This window comes from Pseudonaja textilis, chromosome 16 (genome assembly GCF_049901715.1).
Source record: "Pseudonaja textilis isolate UNSWEBS1 chromosome 16, rPseTex1.2, whole genome shotgun sequence".
Lineage (NCBI taxonomy): Eukaryota > Metazoa > Chordata > Lepidosauria > Squamata > Elapidae > Pseudonaja > Pseudonaja textilis.
In genome coordinates, this window is record NC_142005.1 from 7,690,138 (window position 1) to 7,717,490 (window position 27,353).

The 27,353-nt window shown below is 45.1% G+C and overlaps 2 protein-coding genes across 3 annotated transcripts; one reads left to right on the top strand and one right to left on the bottom strand.

The window, feature by feature from the left end:
- The first annotated feature begins 1,225 nt into the window (after window positions 1-1,225).
- On the top strand, window positions 1,226-6,691 carry RIT1 (Ras like without CAAX 1). Its single transcript, XM_087914162.1, has 5 exons — window positions 1,226-1,471; window positions 3,454-3,510; window positions 4,645-4,718; window positions 5,079-5,270; window positions 6,335-6,691. Exons 1-5 carry the CDS (start codon window positions 1,360-1,362, stop codon window positions 6,563-6,565), a joined length of 666 nt encoding a protein of 221 aa, XP_087770288.1. The 5' UTR covers window positions 1,226-1,359; the 3' UTR covers window positions 6,566-6,691.
- A 5,965-nt stretch (window positions 6,692-12,656) lies between these two features.
- On the bottom strand, window positions 12,657-25,200 carry SYT11 (synaptotagmin 11). 2 transcript variants are annotated; one of them, XM_087914165.1, is made up of 4 exons: window positions 24,888-25,200; window positions 20,204-21,015; window positions 16,450-16,570; window positions 12,657-14,706 (listed from the first exon to the last, which is right to left on the bottom strand). In XM_087914165.1, the coding sequence occupies exons 1-4, from the start codon at window positions 24,919-24,921 to the stop codon at window positions 14,396-14,398; spliced, it is 1,278 nt and encodes a 425-aa protein (XP_087770291.1). In that variant the 5' UTR covers window positions 24,922-25,200; the 3' UTR covers window positions 12,657-14,395. The 2 variants fall into 2 exon arrangements, with proteins under 2 accessions (XP_087770291.1, XP_087770290.1); XM_087914164.1 differs by having other exon boundaries at window positions 16,447-16,570; window positions 24,888-25,063.
- Window positions 25,201-27,353: the final 2,153 nt, after the last annotated feature.

The following is a 27,353-nucleotide window of genomic DNA, read 5'->3' on the forward strand; positions in this document are numbered from 1 at the left end:
GATGTGTGGACTCCATCTCCCAGAATTCCCCATCTTCAAGCTCCCCAAATCCCCTAGCCAATTTATGCAGATTCCAACTCCCAGAATTCCCCAACCAGCATCTGTGTGGACTTCAACTCCCAAAATTCCTTGGCCTCTGTCGACTTCAACTGCCAGAACTCCCGAACTTATATAGATTTTAGCTCCTAGTATTCCCTAGCCAGCTTGTGGAGATTCCCAACTCCCAGAATTCCCCAGTCATCTTCTAGCTCCCAGAATTCTGTAGGCAGCTTATGCAGACCTCCAACTCCCAGAATTCCCCAGCCAGCATTTGTGGACTTCAACTCCCAGAATTCCCTAGTTTCTAGCTCCTAGAATTCCCTAGCCAGCTTGTGCAACCCCCCAACTCCCAGAATTCCCCAGTCAGCATCTATGGATTTCAACTCCCAGAATTCCCCAACTAGCCTATGTGAACTTTCAACTCTCATGTTGGCTGGGGAATTCTGGGAACTGGAAAAGCCTGCATTCAAGGTGGTCGAAGCTGGGCTCTCAAAAGCCTCAATACAGATATTTATGTATTCCCCCTTCACCCATGCAGATGTTAGCAGCTGTTCTCAAGAGAGCCTCATCTGGCTGGAATGGGGTGACACGCTAAGCCAAAACCAAACCACGTTTGCCAGGGCATCCTGGTTTGCAAAGCCAACTGACCCAGTTTGAGCCTTGGCGGGGAGAATATATATATTCCAATTAAATGTGTGTGTGTGCAATATATATATCATATATATATTTATTTCATATACATACATACATTTATTTTTGGATTTTTCGACACAAGGACAAAGAGAAGCGGGGCCTTTTGTTGCAACCCAAACGTCCAGTATAACATCGAAACCCAACACCTTTTGGAACCCTCAAACAGGCTTGCTCTTCTCTTCGCTCTCACCCACAGAAGACCCACCCTACCCACTGGACGGGGTGGAGACCCCTCGGCTGCATTCGCCGAGTTCAATACACAGCCAATCGGGTCAAAAACCGCGTTCCCTCCCACGCCGCCGGCGGGTCCTTTTCCCCGCACGGGGGGGGGGCGGGGGAACCCCTTTCACTCGAGAACCGGAATTGTAACCTCCCACGCCCCAACCGCCTCCTCTTTGGGAGCGCCAGCGACCTCGAGGAAGGCGGCTGCGTGAAGCGTAAGGGGGCGGAGCCAGCGGGGAAGAGGCGGGGCGTGTGGCCACACACAGTCGGCGCCGTCGCCATTTTGTCCGCCTCAGCGGGCGGGAAGATGAGGCGGGGGATCGCGCTCCGTCGCGTGAGGCAAAGCCAGGCCCGTTGACGCCCCTCCCCCCCCCCGCGAGGGGTCCCGAAGGCCTCTGAGGCGGGATGGAGCCCACCGGGCCTCGGGGCCCGGCTGGAGTCGTCTCCGGCCCGCCTGCGGGGCAACCCCGGGAGTACAAACTGGTGATGTTGGGCGCCGGCGGGGTCGGGAAAAGCGGTACGTGAGGCGGGGAGAAGCCGGATTTGGGCCTGGAGGGCTTCGTGCCCGAGGAACTCTCTGACACTAGAAGCCCCAAAGCCCCTCTGGGAAAGAGTTTTGCAGCTCCTGGACCTGGGGAGGAAGCATTAAGCCTTACCCTTCCCACTTCTATGGCCTTGAAAAAGAGATCAAGAGTGCCCGCGGAACTCCCTGCCACAAGAAACCCCAAAGCTTTTAGAGGGAGTTGGGAGAACTGGGGGGGGGGTGGATTGAGCCCCTCTCCCCACTTTTATGGCTTTGAGAAAGGGCAAGGGGGTGGGAAAGGGCCAGGCTGGGCCTTGAGGGCTTAGTGCCCGTGGAACTCCCTGCCACTAGAAGCCCTAAAGCTCTTCTGGGAGGAAGCTTGCATCCTATAAGTGCCGGGGGGGGGGGGGGTCTTAAGAACCTCTCCCCAGATAGATTAGATTAGATTAATAGATAGATGATGGATGGATGGATGGATGGATTGATGGATGGATAGAGAGAGAGATAGAGAGATAGATAGATAGATAATAGGTGTAGATAGATAAATGATATTAATAGATGATGGATGGTAGATGATAGATAGATGATTGATAGATGATAGATAATAGATGATAGATAAAATAGATGATAGATTGATAATAGATGTAGATAGATGAATGATATTGATAGATGGTAGATAGATGATAGATGATTGATAGATAATAGATGATAGATAAGATAGATGATAGATGATTGATAGATAATAGATGTAGATAGATGAATGATATTGATAGATGATAGATAGATGATAGATAATAGATAATAGATAAAATAGATGATAGATGATTGATAGTAGATGTAGATAGATGAATGGTATAGATAGGTGAGTGATAGATGAATAATTTATATAGATGATAGATATAGTTAGATGAATGATAGAGTGATAGATGATTGATAGATAGGGAGATAGATGATAGATGAATGATATAGATAATAGATAATGATAGATTGATGTTAGAGTGATAGATAAGGTAAAGGCAATTAAGATATATATAGTATAGAGAGGAGCAATTAAGAGATACACACGCACGCATATATACATACCGGTGTGTGGGTGTTTTATGTGTTTGTGTATGTACTGTAGTATGTATATATGTATATATATGTAAGTAAGTTTTTGGCTGGGTGTGTTGCAGAAAGGTTTACCTTAATAAAGGGGGAATAATTATTGGCTGAAACCCCCATATTTATTCCTGAGAAGGTTTTTGTGATAACCTTTTGTGTTTGATTTACACCCAGAAGACCTGCCATTATTGTTTTGGGTGGAACCATGTGTTTACTCTCAAAACATACTGGGAGCCTTTTATTATAATTGTATTTATTATTTATAGCCCAAAGTCCTTCAAATGTTATTTTGGGCGAAACCACATGTTCACTCTTGAAACTGATACATTGGGAGCTTTTTATTATAATTGTACTTATTTATAGCCAGGAGTTCTGTAATTATGATTTTGCGCTGTAACCATATGTTTAATTCCAAGATTGATATGCCAGAAACTTTTTATGATTGAATGTTTTGTTTTTATGCACAGCCTGAAGACCCGTGTATTTGTTATTTTGAGCTGAAACCATGTATTTATTCCTAAGATTGGCCCAGCAGAAACTTTTATGAGAATTGTGTTTATTTAGAGCTGGATGGTGTACGGTGACTCCGGGCAGCTGAGATAAGACTGATAAAATGCAGAATGGATTGTATAGAATTGACTCTGAATTTGTGTAGTCAAGGCTCGTATTTTGAAATTGCTTGCTAGCAAACTGTCAACGGATGGAGCTCTAGTAACCTGGCCAAACTAAAGATCCCAGTAAGATAGTTGCTGGGGACTGGTCAAAATAAATTTATAACCTCTGGTCAAAATCTTCTCCCATGCACTGTCTCGGAGCAGTCTCCATTTTCACTCTCCTTGTTTGGTGTTAACCTGCTTCTTTCTTCCTCACAGCTATGACCATGCAGTTCATCAGCCATCGTTTCCCGGAAGACCATGATCCCACCATTGGTGAGTGGGTCTGGGTGCTGCTTTTCCCCTTTTTACTTAGGGAGGCTTGTCCAGCTGGGTTTGGTGGGAGTTCCTGCCTATCTCAAATCCTCCTGTAAAAATGTTGGATTTCAGTTGACTGAAAGAGGCTTTATAATCTTATTAAAGAATGTCAAGAAGTCCATCCTGGCTGTTTTGACCTAGTCCTCTGGGATTTATTTATTTTTATTTTTTTGCTTCCTGTCTTCTTTTCTTGGCAAACCTCTTCTTGAGATTTCAAGCTGCACGGCCTTCAGAAGTTGTCTCAGCGACTGGGCTGAGAAGCCACTTCTGACATTGCACTCTTGATAAGGAAAATGCATTTGTCTGTGGATAAGTTGCAAGGAACAAATGACTTTTGTGCTCGATGCATCCCTGTGTAGGAGGAGCTAATGATGAACCCTGAATAAAGAAACCGAAACTTTAGGATTCAAGGAACTGTTAACTTTCTATTACAGCAACTCAGAAAATATAGGGGGTTGGTGCTTCTACACACGCTCCTAGAATCACAAAATAAGATACCGCCAGAATGCAAACAATTGACTATTGCATTAAGATGCTGGGACTCTTCCTCATTCATCAGTCTAATCTGTCTAATCTCAAGGGTCAGGTGGGAAGAATCAGGACCGGATGCTCAGTTCCAATTAAGATGATTTATTGCTCAGGCCGATACACAAGAATCTAGTCAACTCACAGGCCAGCACTAAATGGATGGTAGATAAGAGTTAGGGGAATTCAAAAGAGGTTGGACTTGGAGCATTTGTGGACATGTAAGGATTCTAGGCCAAGTTCTGTCTTGACTCTGCCCCCCAGCTCTGCCTCTCCTCTGATACAGCCCACCCTCACCCTATCCATTTATGAAATAAAAATGGCATCTTGCAAAGTCAATGAAGCTGGCTGGTCTTCTCGGTTTAGCCAAATCCATTTGTAATCCAGGCAGCAAAAGTGCTCCTGTTGATGCGTTCAGGAAAATCATACTTGCACGGTGCCCCCAAAAACCTCTGCATGTCCCCCCACCCCCCCAAAAAAATTCATTAATCTTGAATGTGAACACCTATGGAAAAAAATTTGAAGACCCTATTATCTGGCCTTTTCTGACTGCCTGTCTCCCTGTAGAGGATGCTTACAAAATGCGGATCCGGATTGACGACGAACCTGCTAATCTGGATATATTGGACACTGCAGGCCAGGTATTTGACAACCATGTAGCCTTTCCTGCCCTCCCACCCCCCCAGGCTTTAGTGATTTCTCAACACTTCCTCCTCTGGGGTGGCTGCATGTCACAGTTTGCATGCTTTGTGTGGAAAACAATCTCTTAGTGAATTCCTGGTGGAGGCCAGAATTGAACTGGGGACTCAGTTTACATAGTTCGGCTGCTTCTTTTGTCACCGTCATTAAATGATATTTTTAAAAACTTATTATATTCTGGCAGCCCAGTTGTTCCCTGCACTTTGCCAGCCTCAAAAAAATCTTGCAGGAGGAAGCTTGCTGAAATCTCTTTGGCTGGCAACCAAAAAAAAAGAAAAAAAACATATTTTCCCTTCTCACAGGCCGAATTCACTGCTATGAGAGACCAATACATGCGAGCCGGCGAGGGGTTTATTATCTGTTACTCCATCACGGACCGCCGAAGTTTTCATGAAGTCCGGGAATTTAAACAGCTCATCTACCGTGTCCGGCGTACGGATGAGACTCCGGTTGTTTTGGTCGGCAACAAGTCTGACCTGACTCAACTCAGGCAGGTAAAAAGACTTGAAACGCAGACAAGATTTACCAGTAGTCCTCGGCCGATGGCCACGATGTGAGCCCCAGATTTCTCTTGCGAAGCGAGACGTTAAGTGAATTTTATTGTCATTTTATGACCTTTCCTGCCACAGTTATTAATCAACGTGGTTCTTAAGTTAGTCACACGGTTGCTAAGTGAATCTGGCTTCCCCATTGACTTTGGCCGGTCAAAAGGTCGCAAGTGGGGATCACGAGATCCCCGGGACCGTCATAAATACAAACCAAGTGTCTTGCGTTTTGATCACATGACCGTGGGGGATGCTGCAACCGTCGTCAGTGTGGAAAACGGCCCTAAGATACTTTTTTTCAGTGCCGTTGTAACTGAACGGTCACTAAATGAGTGTTGTAAGTCAAGGACTAGCTGTACCACTTGTGCATCAGAGCAACATGGTTGGCATAAATCAGGTATTCCTAGCTGTTCTGGCACATAGATGTATCAAAATTCTTGAAAAGTCATTCTATTTCCAATGAAAATACTAGTGTCAAGACTCCGACATGCACCCCCATTCAGATCATAAGTCTCTAGCCACATCACTCAGCGTAAAAAAAAAAAAGATTTATTAGAAGTTGACATGTCGGCGTTTCCCGGTTGCAGCTGACTTGACACATCATTCATTTCCCCCTTTTCCCTGGTCTTCCTTCCACCCCCTGGATGTATATTCTGAAATGAGACACATCCATAGCCAAGAGTCACCAATCATGCTCTCCAGTAATAATCTTGCGCGCCAACAGCTTCGGCTGCCTAACGATTATCTGAAGCATTTAAGGAATGCGCTGCTTTCCCTCCTACTCCCTCTCTGCTGGCAACTAAAAGGACCAAAGGAGTTATTTTTTTAGTTGACAACTAGATTCTACGCCAGTTTCTTTCCGGGTACTTAGCCGTTTAGAACAACCTCACAAACAGCATCAGCTAGCACGTTGACTAAATGAGCTCACGTAAGTCGAGGACTGCCCTTACACATTTTTATTTCCCTCACTGTCCCGCCCCCCCCTCCCCTGGCATGCCCTCTCTTGCTCCAAGGTCTCCAAGGACGAAGGCTCGGCGCTGGCCCAGGAATTCGGCTGCCCCTTCTTCGAGACCTCCGCCGCCTTCCGCTACTACATCGACGACGTCTTCCACACCCTGGTCCGCGAAATCCGACGGAAGGAGAAGGAGATCGTCATGGCGCTGGAGAAGAAGTCCAAGCCGCGTCCGAGCGTCTGGAAAGTCTTGAAATCCCCTTTCTGCAAGAAGAAAAACTCCGTCACCTGAAAACAACCCCCCCCCCTCCTCTCATCCCCCACCCCACCCCAAAAGGCTTCCCTTTACCTGAGAGGTTTTCCTGAACGCTTTCTCTTTCTGCCGAGCATGTAAAGGGAAGTCCTGATCTGTGCAGATATATATATATATATAAAACAGTCCCAGTTCATTCTGGGTTGGGTGTTTCCAGCTACGGTTAGGCATCTTGGCTTCCGGTGGAGATGGGAAGGCGTTTAGAAGCAGTCTAAATTTTTGTAGCCTGTGGGGTGGGCAGACGGGATACACCGTAAAACCAGGTTTTAAAATTTTCACGCGGGGGGTAAGGAGGTGCCGACGGGCCTCGTTGCAGTGAGGAACAACCGCACAGCCTCTTTTAACTCTTTTTTTTGGAAATTTTGCTGTGGCGTCTCGTTTCTCGTGCCGCCTCTTTGGTGACAGCCGCTCCCCCTCTTTCCTGCCCTCCTGTGGGGCATCCAGAAAAACGGAGCCAGGGATTCCATGGCCAAGTAAGAACTTTTCCTGTGGTTTGCGCCACTTTTTAACGGAAGAAGGGAGTGGGAAGGGAACCTCGGAGGTCTTCTAGTCCAACCCCCTGCTCCAGCAGGAAACGGGGAGTTAGCAGCTGCAAAGGCCCCACGGCCATCCTGGGGGGAGTTGTTTCTTCGTCTTGCAGAAAAGTTACACGGGGTTTAAGGCGGGGAGGATGTTCAGAAGTCACAGTCACGGATCCAAGTTGGAATGGGAACCATACAAATGTCACAGGATTTGGATGGTTCACGTTGGATTCCATCACTTTGGAGAGAGAGAGAGAGAAAGAAAGAGAGAGAGAGAGAGAAAGAGAAATGGAAGGAAGGGATGCCAAGAGGCAGTTAAGGGGACGTGATTAATTGGAGGTGTAAAGTTGTAGCATGGTACAGAGCAAGTGGTAAACTGAATTTGGGAGGTGATTGTGTAGGCAGAGAAGGGTGGTAAGGCATTGACTCCTCTTGTGCGAAGACCAGGGTCAAATTTGTAGCGTTAACTCTCACAAGGCGTGTTGGTTTGCAGTCTTGAGAAAGATTTTGCCTGCACTGAGCCAAAGGGGCCAATCTGCTTTTCTCAATTAAAGAATTTGGGTGGGGTTTTTTTTTCTTTTTCTTTTCCATCCTGGAGTGCCTTGTGGATGGACCCCCCCAAAAAATGGAGTCCACAGGGAATGAATATGGAGGTTTGGCTAGAGAGGCTGGCAGGTGGAATGAGAGAGGCTCACCTGGAAATGGAAGAGTCTGAGTAAGGCCCTTAGTTGAAGGTAAGAGGTGTGTCTGTCTCGGTGGTCTTGAAATCCCCCCCACCCCCCCAAGTCAGTCTCTTAAATTTTGTGAACATGGACAAGAAAAGAACCTGCTTTAAATGGAATTAACTCTTTAAAAAGAGGGGGCCTTTCCAGGCTGCGTGTCAGGTCTGGGTCCTTCCTTCCTGTTTTAGTAGCCACATGACATTTCTGGGGCCATTTTTTTTACAAAGTGTTCGTAATTGTTCTGTGTGGTTTACAGGGAGTCAGGAAACGGAAGGCCTTGCCGAGTGTCCCTGTTTAAAGGAGAGAAAATCATGGAAACTGGTGTTTTTTTAATTATTATTATTATTTTCCTAAGAGACTGAACGAGCCTTAGATATTTCTTCTAAGTAAATTTTTCATGACGTTGGGTTTTCAAATGTTACCGGTTATAGTGTTTGATATACATATGTATTTATAGACTCCGAGGAACTTGGTAGTTGGAGAAGAGGAATACTGCATTCCATTTAGCAAGAGCTATTTTTGAATGTATTTTATTGACTGTAGCAATATACGGTATATTTAAAATTAGTAAATTAATGTTACGAACAATGCTGGATACTTTCCGTAGCTATTAATTTAGAAGCAGATTAAACCTAATTTTAATTTTTATATGATCACATAACAGTATAATGTGGTAGATACATCAGGGTTTGTTTGTTTTTTAAAAAAGAGATTACAGTAGTTCAGGGTAAATAACATTGCTAACTTCTGTGGCCGAAGGTGTCACAATTTCAGTTCTGTTTTGTTTTTACTTTTCAAGTTCTCATTCCAGAAAAAAAAATTTTTTTGTATGACTTGAAGCAAGAATGAATTGTAGCGGATTCAACGCCTGCTGTTTAAGCCAAATTTTAAAAATAAAAAAAGCAGCTTTCTTAATTTGTGCCTTAGCAGAATTCAGTATTTTGTGGTGCTAATAGTGAAATCTTATTTTTTCTTTCTTTCCTAGCATGATTACATCTGAATTTTAAGCACTTTCTTTGGACACAATTTCTGTCTTTGGTTCACGTATATATTGCACTTGATACAATAAATATTTTTTTAAGCCGTAGCTTCTGTTTCTTTAACTTGAAAGTTGACGACAAAAATGTGCGTTAACGCTAGGCGTGAAAGAGAGTGGAAGAAGAATTGTGAAATTGTGAGTTGCCAATCCTGGAAAGCAACACAGCAACAAGTTTAAAATTAAAACTCAAATATCAACCATTCATTTGCCACAAAAAAAATCTGTAATCCTTTAATATAGGGGTCTGCAACCTTTAATAGACTCCTTGGGCAGTGGGGTTTTTTTTTTACAATTTTTGGTCAGCTATACAGGGAGCCCTCAACTTATGACCATAATTGAGCCCCAAATTTATGTTGCTAAGTGAGACTTGTTGAGTTTTACCCCATTTTACGACCTTCCTTGCCACTGTTGTTAAGTGAATCACTGCAGTTCTTAAGTTAGTAATCCAGTTGTTAAAGTGAACCTGGTTTCCCCATTGAGTTTGTCAGAAGGTCGCAAAAAGGGATCACGTGACCCCTGGAATACTGAAACTGTTCACAAGTACGAGTCAGTCGCCAAACTTCCTGAATTTCGATCATGTGACAACGGAGACGCTGCAATAGTTGTGTGAAAACAGATGTAGGTTGCTTTTTTCAGTGTTGTGTGGTTTTGGTTGCTAAATGAACCGTTCTAAGTCGAGGACTAGCTACTATATGGGAGATTAATTTTGTGCTTCAGAGGAACATCCTTGGGATAAATCGAATATTCCTGATTGTCCCAGCAGATACATCGAAATTCTTGAAAAGTAATGAATTATAGGGAGGCTCTTTGGTGCTTGAAAACTATAAAGTTCATGATAACATAAAATATAGTTAATCATATTTCAATCTAAGCTGCTAGAATCGACGCCAGTCGATTTCTGGGTAGTTGGCTGTTCAGCACAATCTCACAAAGACTGTCATGAGCTGGGCCAAATTATTTTAAAAACATTAAATGAAAAAAAAAAAGTATTTTGGGGGGATCAACAACATCCAATGCAGGAAGCATGTCCTGAGTTAAAAGTGTGTGCGCTTGTCTTTGTGTGTACGTGTGCATAAACAACCACCAATCCAGTTGTTTTCTATTGCTCATATTCAGTGATAGATAGATAGATAGATAGATAGATAGATAATAAGATAGATGATAGATACTGTAGGTAGGTAGATTAGACAGATGATATTGTAGATAGATTATAGTGTAGATAGATGATTAGATGATAAGATGATAGATACTGTAGGTAGGTAGATAAATAGATTGATAGTGTAGATAGATGATACTGTAGATATAGTGCAGATTGATGATAGATGATAGTGTAGATTATAAGATGATTAGATAGATGATAAAATAGATACTGTTAATTAGGTAGGTACTGTAGATGATAGATACAATAAATGATAGATTAGGTAGGTAGGTTGATAGATACTAGAGAAGATGATAGTGTAGATAGATTATAAAATAGATGATTAGATAAGATAAATGATAGATACTGTAGGTAGGTAGATACTGTAAATAGACATAGATACACTAGATACTGTAGGTAGGTAGATAAATAGATTGATATATACTGTAGATAGATGATAGATACTGTAGATATAGTGTAGATAGATGATAGTGTAGATTAAGATAGATGATTAGATAGATGATAAGATACATAATAGATACTGTAGATAGAGACTGCAGATCAATTATAGTGTAGATAGATGATAGTATAGATAGATAAGATAGATAAATATTGTAGATAGGTAGATACTGTAGATAGACATAGATACAATAGATTATAGATACTGTAGGTAGGTAGGTAGATTAATAGATACTGTAGATAGATGGTAGTGTAGATAGATGATAGTTTAGATAGATAGATAGATAGATAGATAGATAGATAGATAGATAGATAGATAGATAGATAGATAATTTTAGCCGAAGAGGGCAGAGACACCCCCTTGGCCCTTCTGTTTTCCTTACAGGCTTTCTGGCAAAGAAAACCAAAAACCCCTTTCCTTGTTGGCTTAAAAAGCTCAGGCTTTCTGCTCGGAGAGGAGAAGAAAACAAACCTTTCCCGTCTCTCCTGGGAGTTTGGCGGCTCTTGTCATGGAGGTGGCGGCGGCTGGCAAAGCAGCGGAAGGATGAGGTAATGGTTTTGTTGAGAGGCTGCGCGCCCGACTGTTGCGGGGGAGGGGTGGGGAGACAACCCGTTGAGTGGGAGATGCTTTTGTGATGGGCAGAAGTGCCAAGGCCGCTAAAGGCCGCTTGGTGGCACAGCCGGGAGGCGAGCTTGCAAAACAAGACCCGTGGTTTAAGCCGCCACCTTGCAACAGCGGGAAAAAATATCTGGGAAGGTTTATCCGGCAAGAGCAGGGAAAATAATAGTAAAGCCAACTTGGTCCCTGTTTTAGCGTTAACCAAAAAAAAAAATCTTCATTTCCGTAGCGAAGAAGCTTCTTGGAGGGATAGAATAGCAGAATTGGAAGGGACCTTGGAGGTCTTCTAGTCCAACCCACGATGCTCAGGAAGGAAATCCTTTTACGCCAGACGAGAAGCGAAAACATCTTCAAGGAAAAATAAATCCCAAGCTTTGGGACATTCCGTTTTTAGTGTTTCAGAAATTATGTATTTTTTTGTGGATGTTGTATGTTTTAATGCTGGAAGCCCGAGTCCAGAGTCCTTTTCACGACAAGACGGGTGGCAAGTCACATGTAATAAACACAGGTAGTCTTTGATTTACGACACCATGGAGCCCCACGCTGATGTGGGAAATTTGTGAAGTGCATTTTTGCTCTTGAGATTTTCCTTGCCACCTTTGTTAAGGGAATCCCTGCAGTTGTGAAATTAGCAACGCTGTCATTAAGTGAACCTGGTTTCCCCGCTGACTTTGTCAGATGGTCACAAACGAGGGGTCATGGACACTGCAACTGTCATAAATGAGGACGTTGCAACCGTCCTAATTACGAGTCAGTGGCCCAGCACGTCAGCATTCCAGCAATCCTCCATCCCAACTGATAACTATCCCAGGGCAGTAGCTCTTTTGAATTCTGCTGTGTAGTGCAGTGTTGGTGTAGTGTCAGGGATTTTCGGTTCAATGTGTGAAGGGTGAAGGATGTGTGTTTGTGTTTATTTTCATGGTCATGATGTGCACTGAAGATGGTGTTTGGTTTTGTTGTAGTGCAGTGACAAGTAAACTAACTAAACTAACTCCCCGTCAGACATCTCTCAAAGGTTCATTATTTGGATAGTAACTGGCACATCTGTGGAATCCCAAATCTGAAAGTTTCGGGCTTCCTTGCAAAAGTCAAAACTACAAATCCTTCCCTCCCTTAGCCATCATCACATCACGTGGCCCAATCCCCATCCGTCCCAAAGTAAGATTTCCATTTCACTATGTGCCACACTACATGACCTTGAACCAGCAAAAGGATTTTATTTGGTCTTAACTAGATACACTCAAATACATTCCTCCCTCCCACTTTCCCAGGCTCAATTGTGCCAGCAATGGGAGCATCGAATCTCAATATGACTTCCAAAGCTGACACGGCGTCTGAATTTTGATCACGTGACTATGGGGTCGCAAGTGTGAAAAAATGGTCACATTTTTCAGCGCCGCTGCAGTAGCCACTCAAATCAACTCCTGTAAGTTGACGATGGCCTATAAATTTTTTTTGAGTCGATCGTTACCAGTTTATACAAACTAGAATTTTTCATTTGGCACGATGGCACGAGAATTGCCAACTTTGGCACGTTGTGAACTGCTAAATTCAACGACCACAACCGACAAATTGTAAAGTGACTCCCATCTTTTATTTTGAATGTCCGGGTGTGCATTAAAACAATATTGACGTTACACATAGCGTTACATGTTGGTTAGGTTAGTATAACAGCATTAATGCGGTTGTACATGGCTCAACTATTCTCCCATTTTTTTTCCGGGGGGGTTTCCCTCGTTTTGACACGAAAGTCGTAACTTCGTTTGTAAGCTCCTTTTTAATTTTTTTTTTTTTTTTCTAAATCATTTTTTACAACAGACACGAGGTAGAAAGAAAAGGAGGAAAGGGGGGGAAGAAGAACTGGACGACAACCGGAAAAACAAAAAGAGAGAGAGAGGGGAAAAAAAGATTTCACATCTCGGGGAAATTTTATGGTAAAGCAGCTTTCACGAAAAGAATTCCCATGTATTTCTGGCGATGGTGGCAGTTTGATTTATGATTCTTATTTTTCTTTAAAAAAAGGAAAGAAATCACCCTTGGTTTTTCCATTACTCCTGCGGAGAAATAGAACCGTTTCCATAGGCCTGGAAACACACGGGTGGGAACCATGGGTCCTTCTGCATCACAACTCCCATCGGCCTTGTCGATTTGGCATGCCAAGAAGGGGTCCAAGCGAAACCAAAAACCAAGGCTCCGCGCCCCTGAAAAATAACCCTAACTCTATTTATACCCTGAGCACTTTTCCTTAAGAACTATTCCAGGCGTTTCTTTTTTTCTGAAAGGGAAGAAAAAAAGGCGCATCTTTTGCTTCTGAGTGCAAAATTAAAATTAGGAAGAAAAAAAACCCCTCCTTCAATTGAAAGTTTATTCAGCGAAAAAAGCTCACAGAAATTTTTCCTAGCCCCCCCCCCAAAAAAATTTGCTGATAACATCATTATGTCCGTTGCTGAGTTAATCCCACTTTTGTTTTTTTAACAGGAAATGGTTTTGTTTTTTTTAAACAGCCGCTTGCCATTCAGGCATTTCTTATTATTTATTTATTGTACGCTCCCCTTCCAAAAAGGAAATTGTGTTTGTTAAGACAAATGCCTCTAAAACCACTGCGTGTTATGTACAAGCGAAGTTAATTCACCCAAATCATAGGAAAAAAAACCAGCAAGAGGCTTAAACCGAGATAAGGGCAAGCGAATAAACCACCAAATCGACACAAGTATATATATATATATATATATATATATATATGTATGTAATTTTTTTTTTCTTAAAAAAAGGAAGTCTGGAAGAAAAGCTGAATAGAACCAGTTGTGAATACCTGCAAAAGACTGTTCAGCACAAAAACACAACTTCTCGTAGTGACAGATAAATTGCATTTAAAAAAACCAAACAAAAACCTGTGCCTCGATATTGGTTTAAGTTTATACTAAATTTTTTTTGTGCGTTTTTTTTTTCTCGACGTCTGTACTCGGCATGCAATAGTAGTGCGATTACGCTCTTGCTTTTTTTTTTTTTAATATAGGTTTTGTAGGTATTCTTAAAATTAATGCACTCTTTTTCTTTTTTTTCCTTTCCCACAGTTTGCAGAACCTGTGTACGGTTTTGTGTGTGTGTGTGTGCGAGCCCTGTAAACAACGTCACAACAGAGAACCAGTTCAGCTGCTTCTTACGGAAACGGTCAGTTCTACGGCTAAAATAGAAGGGGCCGTTTTTTTGGGGGGCAGGGAGGGAGAAGGGAGGGGAAAGCGTCTCTTGAAGGTGGCGCGGGTGCGAATCGACTTCCCCCTTCCCCGCCCGCGCCTTCCTCGTGTACCCTGCTAATATTCGCTCAAGCTGTGCCACTTTGCTATCTGCTTCCGGGGGTTTTCGCACACTTCCCGCCAGTGTTCCACTCCTCCGGCCGTGACGCTATGCGCCCCCAGGATCAGCCGCCCGACCACTTCGTTTTTGGTGGTCCGGTCAAAGTCGATGACCAGGAATTCCATGCTGACGTCCGGCAGGAGATCAACGGGGATGTCGTAGATGAAAGACTCGTTGAAGACGGGGTTCAAAGTGCACTTCTTCACGTGGGTTTTCTTTTTCGCGATCCGCTTCCGGCCGTAGTAGACGTTCACCTTGACGTAAGGATCTGAGGGTGGGGAGAAGAAGAGAAGGCCAATAACACAGCCCAGGAACCAGCCTGCTCCTCCGGGGAGTCGCAGGCCGATGTGAAGGGATTGGCAGCTAGTCCTCAACTTTAACAAGCGTTTTACACTTTTATCTCCCAGGAGTTTCTTTTTCTGCATTTGCTAAACTGGACAGTTGACCGGCTGACCGCCTTCCCCCTCGCGGCTTTCTGTTCTCGGGACAACTGCTCAGTTCCATCTTTCAATGAGAGCACCACAGCGTTCTCATCATCATCCTCTTTTAACGGCCCCCAGAATCCCTGGCGGGATGGAGTCACGGGCAAGGGAGGTGTTTTTACTGGCCGGATGCCTTTCCTATTGCCAGTACGGAGTTTATTTCCCAGCAAATACATTCTCAGTGCACCCAGAGAAATATCTGCCTCTACCTAGGATCGAACTCACCTGTCCGTGAGGTGAGAGGTCCACCTCTAGGCCTGCACACCACTTTCAGCATTCTCCTTATGTTCTCCCGAAACCGGTGCCTAGAATTACCCCATTTCTTTCACCAAAAATCAATTTATTCACCACAGATCCATAACGTGGATTGATCGGTTTTAGGAATATCACCACCTACAACAGTGAATGGGCAGGCACCACCTTAAAAGGTTACATGTCATGCTTGACTTACAACTATAAGGGCCAGCCTTCCATTATGGTCGTAAGTCGTGGACGACAAGTAGCCTTTCAAGACAGAGCCTGCTCATTCACTGTTGTAAGTTGTGACACTCCTAAAAATAGATCATACGGACCTGATTTTATGACTTTTTGTGGCGGTCCTAAAGCAAACCTAGACAATACTACAAAGTGTTGCCCCAAAGGTGGGGGTTTCCCCCGCCCCAAAGGCAACTAATTGGATTTGGGTTTTTTTTTCTCTCGAAGACATCTCGCTTCTCATCCAAGCAGCTTCTTCAGTTCTGACTTAAGGGTGGAAAGAGTCTCAGAGGGAGTGCTAACGACCAGAGGACTGCAAGGAATATAAATCCATCCATCCTCCACCTTTCAGCCAGAACCGAAGAAGCTGCTTGGAGGAGAAGCGAAATGTCTTAAAGGCCAAATCGAGTCCTGCTGCCTTTTGGGAAAAAAAAAAAAAAAACACCTTTGTGACCCGGAGGACCAGACAATTTTCACAGACAAATACAAAACGTAAAATCAACAGAAGAGACACTACGTAACTTAAGGGTTGAACTGGGGAGACCTTGAACCTCCAACTTCACAGAGCACCAAAAACTTCACAAAAGATTGCGTAATGCAGGAGACTCCCCCCGCTCTCAACCTGTGGGCTGTGACCCTTGACCAAAGCTTTGGTCTAATCGCCACATGCTTGTATGCCTCTGCGTGCATGCACCTCTCTCTCTCTGTGGGTGCAAGGCCCCACTCCTGCGAGTGTTGCAGACGTTCTGGCCTCAAGTCGTGCACGCGGCGTCACAAGCATTTGCAGATACTTGTCGCCTCTTTGCGTGAGCATCATCGCAGACAGCCCTGGTCCCGCTCGCGCCATGAACGTCACACGGGTGCTCGCACACATGTGCGCCTGTCTCCATCAAAGATCACCCCCTCTTTCCCTCCTGGTCCAGGCCACCAGCCCAGAAAGGTCGAGGAACTCTGGCCTAATGGGCTGGGGTCAACCATTGGGGACAGTCCTCCAAAATTTAATCCCCCTGGCGTTTGAAGAAACCCAACGATAGGCTGAAGAAAATAGCTTCTACCTGAAAGACCAGTGATGTCCATCTTGGGCAGCTGCCTCGCCTTCAGAACCATGACGGTCATCCTCTGAGTGACAGGCTGGTAGGACAAGGACACCTGTAGCTCTCCTCTGCTGATGCATTTCTGGGAAGAGAAAAGACAATCTTCTGGGGTGACCCACCTTAATGTTACCCTAGGCTACCCGAACAAGTTCTGGAGATGTTCAGCCAAGCCTCCCTGGGCCACCTGGGCTCTCAAACTGGGCCGAAAACAGGAGAACCTCTACAGCTTTGCTAGAAGGATGGAGTCCAAATTGGTTCACCTACGTTTCCTCTTTGCTTGCAGCTGGAAAATAACCATGAAGGGGGGGTGGCTGGGATGCAATTTGGGAAGAATGATATACCAGCCTCCCTCTATCGGCCCTGTGGGGCATCGCTGGCATCCCAAGGACACCCCCGAGCAGCTGGCCCGGCGTCGCAGACCGTTTCTCAAAACCAAATGAACAGGGTTGACGGGAGAACGTTTCAGACTGCGGGTAGACCGTAGGGAAAAGCGGAGAATTAACTAGGCTTGCTTTCGCGTGCGAAAACCAGAGCTGGTTTTGCTTCTGCTGTGCCAATTGTGGCTTACTCAGTTTTCTACTTTATGTGCCAAGAGTTCATTTTTTTTTTTCTGGATTTGCTAACTGGACAGTTGACGGATTTACACATTTTGACCTTCCCCATACTACCCAGCTCCAATGAGAAGACCACAACCTTCTTACGTTTCCCCGCAAAGGGGTGTCTAGAATTATCCCACTTCTGACACCAGAAATCAACCGATGATTGTACCAGCCTGGCTGCCTTTCTCGAATCTCCTCTGGACACTGTCCAGGCCAAAGGACCGTCTATCGATCTCTTTTCTTTCTCTACTACTCCCACCATTTCAGTTCCCCGGGATGCGCAACAGGTGTTGCAGCCCGCCAGCGGCAGCAGAGTTGGACAGTGAGGAGATTGGGGAAGAGCATGGGTTAGTCCTGGAGGCTGAGGAAGGCTCGGACGAGGGCTCTGCATCAGAGGCCAAGATGGGGCCAGGGCAGGCTGGCCAGTCATCAGCTGCTTTCGGGCTCGGAGAGCAGAGAGGCGGGGCAGCTTCTGGTTCCCAGCCTGCGCACGCGCACAGCTGCCGAAAGGAAGGCACAAGTAAGAACTCAGGGTTGACGTGGGAGTAAGGCCACAGGTGGACAATGAAGGGCCCCTCCCATCAAGGATTAAAAGAGAAGCGAAAGAGGAGGGGGCTTTTGCAAGAAACAACTTGGCTCATCCATTCATTCCAGCCTCATGAAGATTTGTCTGTCTAACCCAGGCCTTCCTTGTCAGCACTGAGTGTGGAACTATTAACCGGGCAGCCTTCCAGGATTCATTAGTAGACCTTCAACAAGACTGTTTGCCAAGCCGTTGGCTGACCGTGAGCAAAATAAATTCACATTATTAACGTAATAAAAGAGGTTTTTGCTGGGACTTAGAATTGACTTAAGTGTTTTGGGGAAGGCTTAGGACAGAACCGGTGTAGACCTTTCCAGCCCCACCCCCTGGAGAAGACGAAATGGAATACAGATAGCCTCGACTTACAACAGTTCATTTAGGGACCGTTTGAAATTACAACGGCACTGGAAAAAAAAGGGGGGTCTTAGGACTGTTTTTCAGCGACAAATTTTGTAGCACCCTCCCTCCATGGTCATTGTAATCAAAACTCAATTCACTTAATAAATTAATACCTGCAAGTGACTCGTTCATTGAACGTGGCAAGAAAAGCCATACGATGGAGCAAAACTCACAAAGGTCTGTCTCGCTTAGCAACCAATCAATGTTGGGCTCCGTAAGTTGAGGCCTACTTTACAGGTTCCTGTACAGCCACGAATCCCAACATTTTGGTGCTTGGTTCAGCCTTTTGCAGTCGTTCAAGAGCTGGCTGGCTGCCACAAGCCTCCTTAAAGGGTTAAGTTTAAAACAACAACAAAACCAACAATACGCGGATAAAAACTTTTCTTTTTCCATGTGGAAAAATTGTTGTTTTAAGGAAAGGAAGGGAGGTGGGGATGGATTGGGGGCTCTTTTGTTTGAGTTTTGCCGTGTTGGAATTAAACTGGCACCGTGCCGAGTGTTACAAAGCCACTATTAATCCTGTGAATACTGGCCACGTTGCCATGGTTTTCCGTGCCCTACATTCAGGGCTTAAGGGATGAAGAGATGGTCTTCAAAACATTGCTGAAATGCAGCCCAGGGGCAAACAAGCCTCGTCTCCAAGGAGACCTCCCACTCCCTAATTTATCATTATCTTACCTACCTATCTAATCTATCATTATATTAACTGTCTCTCTCTCTCTCTATTATTTTAACTGCCTATCTAATCTATCCCGTCTATCCTATCTAACTTATCTATCATCTATTTCTTTCCTATCCTATCCTATCCTATCCCATCTATCTATCGTGTTTGTCTGTCTCTCTCTCTAATCTATATATCTCTACATCTATCAAATCTATCTCTACAGCTATCTTGTCTATCTGTCTCTCTCTAATCTATATATATCTATATCTATCATCTATCTAATCTGTCTCTACATCTATCTTATCTGTCTCTCTCTCTAATCTATATATCTCTACATCTATCAAATCTATCTACATCTATCTGTCTTGTCTATCTGACTGCCTCTAATCTATATATCTGTACATCTATCATCTATCTAATCTATCTCTACATCTATCTTATCTGTCTCTCTAATCTATATATCTCTACATCTATCTGTCTATCTTGTCCCGATTAGAAAGATAGACAGATGTAGAGATAGATTGGATAGATCGATGTAGAGATATATAGATTAGAGAGACAGACAGATAATATATATCTCTACATCTATCATCTAATCTCTACATCTGTCTGTTTATCTTATCTGTCTGTCTAATCTATATCCACATCTATCATCTATGTCTACATCTATCTTGTCTGTCTCTATCTCTACATCTATCATCCATCGATCTCTATATCTATCGTCTATCTATATCCATCCTTACATCTATCTATCATCTATATCTCTATGTCTGTCTGTCTGTCTATCTATCTATCATCTATTTAATCTCTCCATCCATCCAATTTAATTGGAGGACACGATAATAGCGCAGCGTTACCGTAGCTGCAGTTCTTCAGAGATTCTAACTCGGCTCCACCCCTGGAAATGCCATCCATCAAAAACCCTAATGCATCTTTAATGACACCACGACGTAATTTGGATCGATCGGTGAGAACCGCGCTGGCTAACAGGTCTTGATCCTCCGTCCCACATTTCTCCATACGGTGGTTGCCCACTCAAAAGCGCTCATCTTTGCTCTGATGCTTAACACCCTGCTTGGAGCAGAGACTACAGGCCGTCCTCGACTTACAACCGCCACTGAGCCCAACATTCCACATGTATGTAAATATTGTAAATATGTGAACGTTTAATTTTTTATTTTTTTAAAAAAAGAGCAACTTTTTACCCAAAATCAGACAAAGGAAGCAGATTGCCTCGTCCACAGAATCACAGATTCACTCAGAGATCTACCTTTCTGCCATCTGCTGCCTGAGTCTGCACTGAAAAAAAATAAAAGCTTCGGTCCTAAGGAAGGTTCAGCTCTGCTTTTAGATTAGCTAGAAAGCAAGAAACCCAACCATTTCCTGCTTTCTGGCTAATCTAAATCTCCCAGCAGAACAGCTGAGAACCCCGTTGCCCAAACTTTAACCCCCCCCCAAGTCCAACCCTACCTGTATGTTCCTCTTGATGATCTCCCTGGTCAGATGGACTTTCCCGGTGCTGGGGTCCACCCCCGCCAGCGGTACCATCACCTCCCCGATGACGTCGTCCCGAGAAAAACGGTCGAAGCTGAGCACCAGGAAGTGGAGGACCAAATCCTGGAGCTGGCTGTAAGGGATGCCGTAGAAGGTGAAGGTCTCGTCGAAGACCGGGTCCAAGGTCTTCCGGAGAACCCGTGTCTTCACCCGGTGCCTCTTGTCCGGCAGGATGGTCATCTTGATGTACGGGTCCGAGCCTTGGTTCTGCTCATCCATGACCGGCAATCCGTGGGCTTCCTGGATGGTCACCACCAGGGCTTTCTTGGGGAAGTTGTAATCCACCGAGAAGGTCAGAGTCCCCAACGCGATGTCTTCTTCCGGAGAAGACAACGACGACGCCTTGCTGCCCGCCGGCGTCAAGCTCTGCTGAGGACTCGGTTCTTCTCCGTACTCTACTTTGACCGGGAGCTGGTTGACGGAAGAAGCCGCCGCGCCCAACCCTGTTCCGGAGCCCGCCAAGCCCGCTTCGGCCGCGTCCGCCAGGAGGTCCCCGTCTTTCCTGGCCACGCCCTTCTTGTCCCTCCGGACGCGCAGGATTTTCTTCTTGTTGCTCAGGGTCTCCGGGTAGATGCTGATGCCTTTCAGCATGTGGATGAACTTGTACGGCGGGCTCTTCTGCTTCCTCTCCAGCTGATGGTGGCAACAGGTCCACAAGAAGACCGTCATCGAGACGGAGACCACCAAGACGGTGGCCCCGATGAGGCCGGCCACGATGGGGGAGACATCTGGGGGTTGGGGAACGAGAAAGGGGGGGAGAAGATCAGGACAAAGGCCTGGTGGCCCCCCCCCCAAAAAAACCTCCCCTTCCTCTTTAGTAACTCAATACTAGAATAGGATTGAATAGGATAACACAGTTGGAAGGGGCCTTGGAGGTCTTCTAGTCCAACCCCCTTCTCAAGCTTCAACATTTAATGCAAATAGAATAGAATAACAAAGTTGGAAGGGACCCTGGAGGTCTTCTAGTCCAACCCCCTTCTAAAAGCTTCAACATTTAATGCAAATAGAATAAAATAGCAAAGCTGGAAGGGACCTTGGAGGTCTTCTAGTCCAACCCCCTTCTCAAGCTTCAACATTTAATGCAAATAGAATAGAATAGCAAAGTTGGAAGGGACCTTAGAGGTCTTCTAGTCCAACCCTCTGCTTAGGCAGAAAACCCTACCCCACTTCAGACAAATGGCTGTCCAATCTCTTCGTAAAAACTTTGAGCGTTGGAGGATTCACACCTTCTGGTGGCAAACTGTGACACGGATTAATTGTTCTAACTGTCAGGAAATGCCTCCTTCCTTCTAAGTTGCTCCTCTCCTTGGTTAGTGTCCACCCATTGCTTCGTGTCCTGCCTCTTTTTAATTGCTACTGGCTCAACTTACAACAGTTCATTTAGTGACTGTTCGAAGTCGCATCGCTGGAAAAAAAAAAAAAAACGCGACCTGGCCAACCCCACGGTCATGTGATCAAAGCCCGGACCCTTGGCCAACGACTCATCTTTATGACCGTTTTCCAATATGCCCTTTTGCGACCTTCTGAACAAGAAACGGGTTAAGCCCGATTCACTTAAGAACCCGTCTTTCCGAACTTAACAACTGCAACGATTCGTGTCAAAAAGGCGGTCAAAATCAGACGATTCGTTTAAACATCGCCTTGCTCCGCAACGGGCTTGCGGGTATCAACTGAGACCATAAGTCGAGGACTACCCGAACAAGTATTCCCAGACTGTTGCAACGAGAAACGCTAAATATTATTTTCTGGGAGTTGATTTTTGGTTCCTTCACTTCCTGCATCTTTGCATTCTTCATCAGCAAAGACAAAAGAAAAGAATTAAGTTTCTGTTCTGGAAAACAATAGTACAGATGTGCCCAGCCCAGCTGCAGATAGGCGAGTTATAATTCCCCCAGTGATTTTTTTTCTGACAATGGCTCCGTCTCTTTTGTGTCTTTTTCTCTGGGTGGCAGGTTGGGTGCATTTGTTTGTGTGAGAAACAATTGCAAGGATTCTTGCTCAAATAACTTCCATGGAGAACAGGAAGATCTCACCAAGAAAGAAAAAAAAAATCTGCAATATTTTGACCCAGGAGGTGGCACACGGATCTGGGAATTTTGATGAGCAAAAATCAACTTTATTCAAGCAGCTGCCTCTATACTAGAAACACAGAAAACTGATGGCAGAAAAAAGACCTAGAGGTTAATCAAATCTGACATTTCAGATGTTTTGTTTTGTTTAATGATATTATTTTTTTATTTTAATTTTTTGTCGGAACTCTCCACATTTTTGCAATTTTATAAGGTTCTTAGCTTTTTAAATTTTCAATCTTAAATTATTCCAATGTTTTATTATACTGATTGCATGGTAGCACTACCCCTCAAAAAAACCCCTATTAGAGAGAAGGGAAGTTAAAGAGGTTTTATAATAAACCTGTTTATCCTAAGCATGTTTAAACTTAGTTACTGATAAGGGACCCGCTACCGAATCAAGGAGGGAACTAAGGAATTTCCTGACAATGAGAATTTGTGGGTGTTCCATCCCTGGAAGTTTTTAACAAGAGATTGACAGCCCTTTGTCTGAAAGGGTCTTGGGTTCTCTGACTTGGGCAGGAGTTTGGACTAGATGACCTCCAAGGTCCCTCCCCATTGGTTGCCACAATATAAGAGGTGAAGACTCTCGAAAGAGTCCAGAGAAGAGCAACGAAGGTGATCAGGGCGAGCGGAGGATAAAATATGCGACGGACGGTTGCAGGAATTGGGGGGGATGTCCAGTCGAACGAAAAAGAGGGACGTGACAGCAGCCTTCCAATATTTGAGGGGTGGCCGCCCCCCAAAGAAGAAGGGGGGGGGGTGTCAACTTATTCTCCAAAGCATTTGAAAGCAGGACGAGAAGCAACGGATAGAAACAAGGAGAAAAAGCAACGTGGAATTAAGGAGAAATTTCCTAACGGGGAGAACAATGAAGAAGTGGAATGAAACGGTCCATGCTCCCATCACCGAAGGTCTTTAAGAAGAGACGGGCCTGCAATGATACAAGGGTTTCTTGCTTGATCGGGGTGGGGTGGGCTAGAAGACCTCCAAGGACCCTTCCAGCCGTGTTATTCTGTAGTAAATAAATCCACCGCCGCTATGAATCATAGTCATTGGGGGCAAGGGGCAGCCCGCAGCCCCCCCCCTGAATTAAAGGGTGGTGGGGGGGGTGTTTTGAAAACGACCCTGGGGTTACGACTGGTGCCTTCCCTGAGGAAGGGCGGTGGTGGTGCCAGGCGCCCCTCAGGCTGCTTCGGTTGTGTGAATGCCCCTGGGGGGCAATTAAGGGCGAGGAGGGGGCCAGGAGGGGAGATTTCCTCTCACTTGGGGGAAGAGAGAAATGATGGCTTTGCAGCAGCTGGCATTCACGGAGGCCCCAATCGTTCACCCATGGCTATCAAGGGAAGAGGGACACACACAAACACACACGCACAGAAAGAAAAACAGACACACACACAGCAAACAAAGGCTTTTCCTGTTGTTTATCCTCCTTTCTCTGCCTTCCACGCTGCCTGTCCTAGAAGTAGACATCACGTCATCCTTGCTATTTTTTTCTCTTTTCCTAGCCCCCCTCAAACCCCTGCCCTCCCCCTCCTTCTCCCACCCCAGGGGAAAGCGGGGGAGGAGGAAATCCCTTCTGATGAGGATGCCCGCTCTGCACCCCCTTCTAGGATTGGCCTCTCCTGCTCTTCCTGTGGCCAGGCCAGCGGTGGGCAGGCGGGCACGCCCGTGGAGGTGGGAAAGGATGGGCACAGCCACCAAGGAACCAGGAAGCTTGCAAATAAACTGGGATCAAGAGTTCGGGTCCGTCCGGAACTTCCTACTGTTTTTTTTTCTTTTTTTTTTTGCTTAAAGCCAGTTAGGAATACGAGGAGGAGGGAGGAGGAACTGCCAATGGAGAGGGTGGCAAAGCTCCCCCCCCACCCTCCAAAAAGGGCAGCTTTTCTCATGCGCCTTTAGGGTGCTTTTTTTTTTGCAAATCCAGGCACAATGGTTAGATAATGCCGATTTCTAAGAGGGGGAAAAAATGCTAGAAAGGAAGGATGAAGTGAAGGAGCGATTCTCTCTCTCTCTCTCTGTATCTTTCTAGGCCTGCAGGCCCAGGATGCGGGGGATGTTTGTGTAGGGCTGGTTGTGTGTGCGTGTGTATGTGTGCGTGTTGGTGTGGCGTTCCTCCCTATGTGTTTTTCTCAGCATCTCTCTCTCTCTCGCTCTCCCGCAGGAATCAGCCCTTTTGCAAAGATGCTCCGGAAAGATCCCTGGCTGCGGGGTTAGTAGATCCCACCCGCCAGGGCCCAACCAGCTGGTCGGAAAAGAGGGGACCGGGGCGCGGGGGGAAGCAGTTTTGCAACGCCGCAAGGGCCTCCAGGGTGATTATTGAAAACGGGGGGTGCGGGGAGGAATCCGGGGATCTGCCAAGCCGCGATCGATGGAGGCAAGCCGAGAGGGATCCCCCGGGCTGAGCAGGGCCAGGGCCGAGGTTGCGACCAAGGAGAAGGGATGCCGGTCTGGAGGAGGGTGGGGGGGGCAAAGAAGCCCGCCGGGAGAGCCGGCCATGGCGCAGCGGCCTTTCTCCCCGGCTCACTCACCGAAGCTGGGGCGGACGCTGGCGATCTCGGCCATGGCAACCCGGCGGAGGAGCAGAAGCGGCGGGGCGAGGCGCTCCGGAGAGGCCCCCGAGGCGGCTGCGGTGCTTGGAGGATGCTTCTCAGGCTCCCAGAGCGATGCAGGAGCGGCCGACTGGTCCTGCGAGCGGCCTCGGCTCCGCCCCTTTCGAACGAAGCCCGCACAAGCGCCGCCCCCTTTCGAACGAAGCCCGGACAAGCGCCGCCCCCTTTCGAACGTTTTTTTTTCCCCTACAAACTAGGATCGCTTTTGCTTGCGCGTTGGAGACGCCTTGGAGAGTGACTGGGCGAACTGGTCGGGCGGTGGCTTATGGGTCTCTGCGGAGTTTTTTTGGGTATGTGTGTGTGTGTAACTAAGAGCCATTTTTTAAAAGAACTTTTTAATCTCTCCCCTCTTCCCTGCCCAACTTGGCTGGGTTACTTGGGGCTACGGCAAAACAAACAAACAAAAAAGCCCAGAATTAATCTTGAAATTGTTGCAGGACGCTACCGAAAGAGGAAGATTTGGCCTACCGGATTGGGAAAAATATATGATAGAGCGGCTGTTCTGACCTGGGTTAAAGATGGGAGAAGTGTTAAAAATAAAAGAATGTTAACCTTAGAAGGATATAATCTACAAGCAGGCTGGCGTGCCTTCTTGTGGTAAGACAAACAACAAATTCATAGCTATTTTCAAAGGCATAAAATTAGGCAGAGCCTACGAAATGTATGGAATAAAACTAAACGACAAATTTACGTTGAAATTTGTCGTGCATAAGCGCACCAACTTGCCTGCTGTCCCTGCCCTATTCTTTTTTTTTTCTTATTCGGATCCATTTCATGTATTCATAACTGTTTATACTTGTTTTCTTTTAATCGCTTGACAAAATAAATAAATAACTTGGCTATCTACATTAGAAGTGTTAATGTACCCACGTTTATTGCCGCGAGGGCAGGTTATTACATATGAGGACATACTAGGTGAGAAGGGTGATATAAAAACAAGACAGGAGTTGAAAGATCTGGGGTTTGAGATGGAATGGCGGGCCTATTTACAATTACAGTCGAGGTACAGTAAAGATATGAAAGAATGGGGTATTGGCAGATGGAAAACAGAATTAGACAATATTAGGTATGGATGAGAATTTGATTTAAAAAAACGTACAAAGTATTAGAATGCAAACTAGAAGAAGAAAAGGTGAAAGAAACTATGTTGGCCTGGATGAAAGACTTTGGATATGGTATAAATTTGGAAGATTGGCAAATTTTATGGGATAGGACTAGAAAAATAACTTTGGCGGCATCATATAAAGAAAACTTACACAAAAGGCTTTGTAATCCTTGAACTATGGGTTTTGTAGTACTGTTGCATTGGCGAACTAACCTGGGTTTTCCTTCTTTTAACATGCAAACCCAATACATCTAATCTTTTAAAAGAACTTTTTAATTTCTCCCCCTTCCCTCTCCAATTTGGCTGAGTTACTGAAGACTGTCCCCCCTCCTGTCCCCCAGCTCCAATTGGTTACTGAGGATTGTACTTGAATTATGGGCTTTGTAGTACCGTTGCACTGGCAAACTAACATAGGTTTTACCTTCTTTAACATGCAAACCAGATGCAAGTTTCGAATAAGACTATATTGGAAAGTGCAACATGTAAAAATAGATATTTCTCCCTATTGGAAAGAACGGCCCACTGGGAACCGATTTATAGATTGCCTTCTTTCCTCCTGGGCTCTAATGTATATAGTAAGCAGCCCTGCTAAGTTTTTAATTAAGGTAGCTGAGCTTAAGAACCCAATAAATTGAAGAAATTGGGGTACCCTGCAATGGGAGAGTCTCTTATCTGCTTGGTGCCTCCTTGTGGTATTAAATATGCATTTTATTACTGTATTGCCTTCCATTTGTTTTATCCTGGATCTGCATTATGTATTTTATTTTATTGATAAGGCTGCAAGACTAAACAATTAATGAAGCATTTTATTCTAATAGCCCTTGGGGGGGGGTTGCATTTAGTACAGAACATCTTTCATCTATTTTTTTTCCCATCCAGCTTTGTTTGGTTTTTAGGGCATTTTCTGACTTTGGGCCTTTTGTTTTTAGCTGCGAAGGATGGAAGCGTGGAGGGTCTTGCAGATGCTTTTAAGTAAATAAGGATAATCTCCCCGAGCTGAAAATCCTACATTTATTACGGCCCTATGTGGGGTTCAACGTTCAGCTGAGTCAAGAGCTCGAGGAAGATTTTTTACACGTCTTGAGGTCCGATATTTGTTTTAATTTGGGGCCATGCAAACAAATGGAATAATGAATCGGGCAGAAATGCAGCAAAAATAGTAATTGAAGCCCTGGAGTAATTAAAGAAAAATAATAAATGAATGGCATATTCAGATCATGGGTCGCATTAAGGGGAAAAAAAATCTTTGCATCCTAAAAGACCTGCGTTCGTGTTTAAAA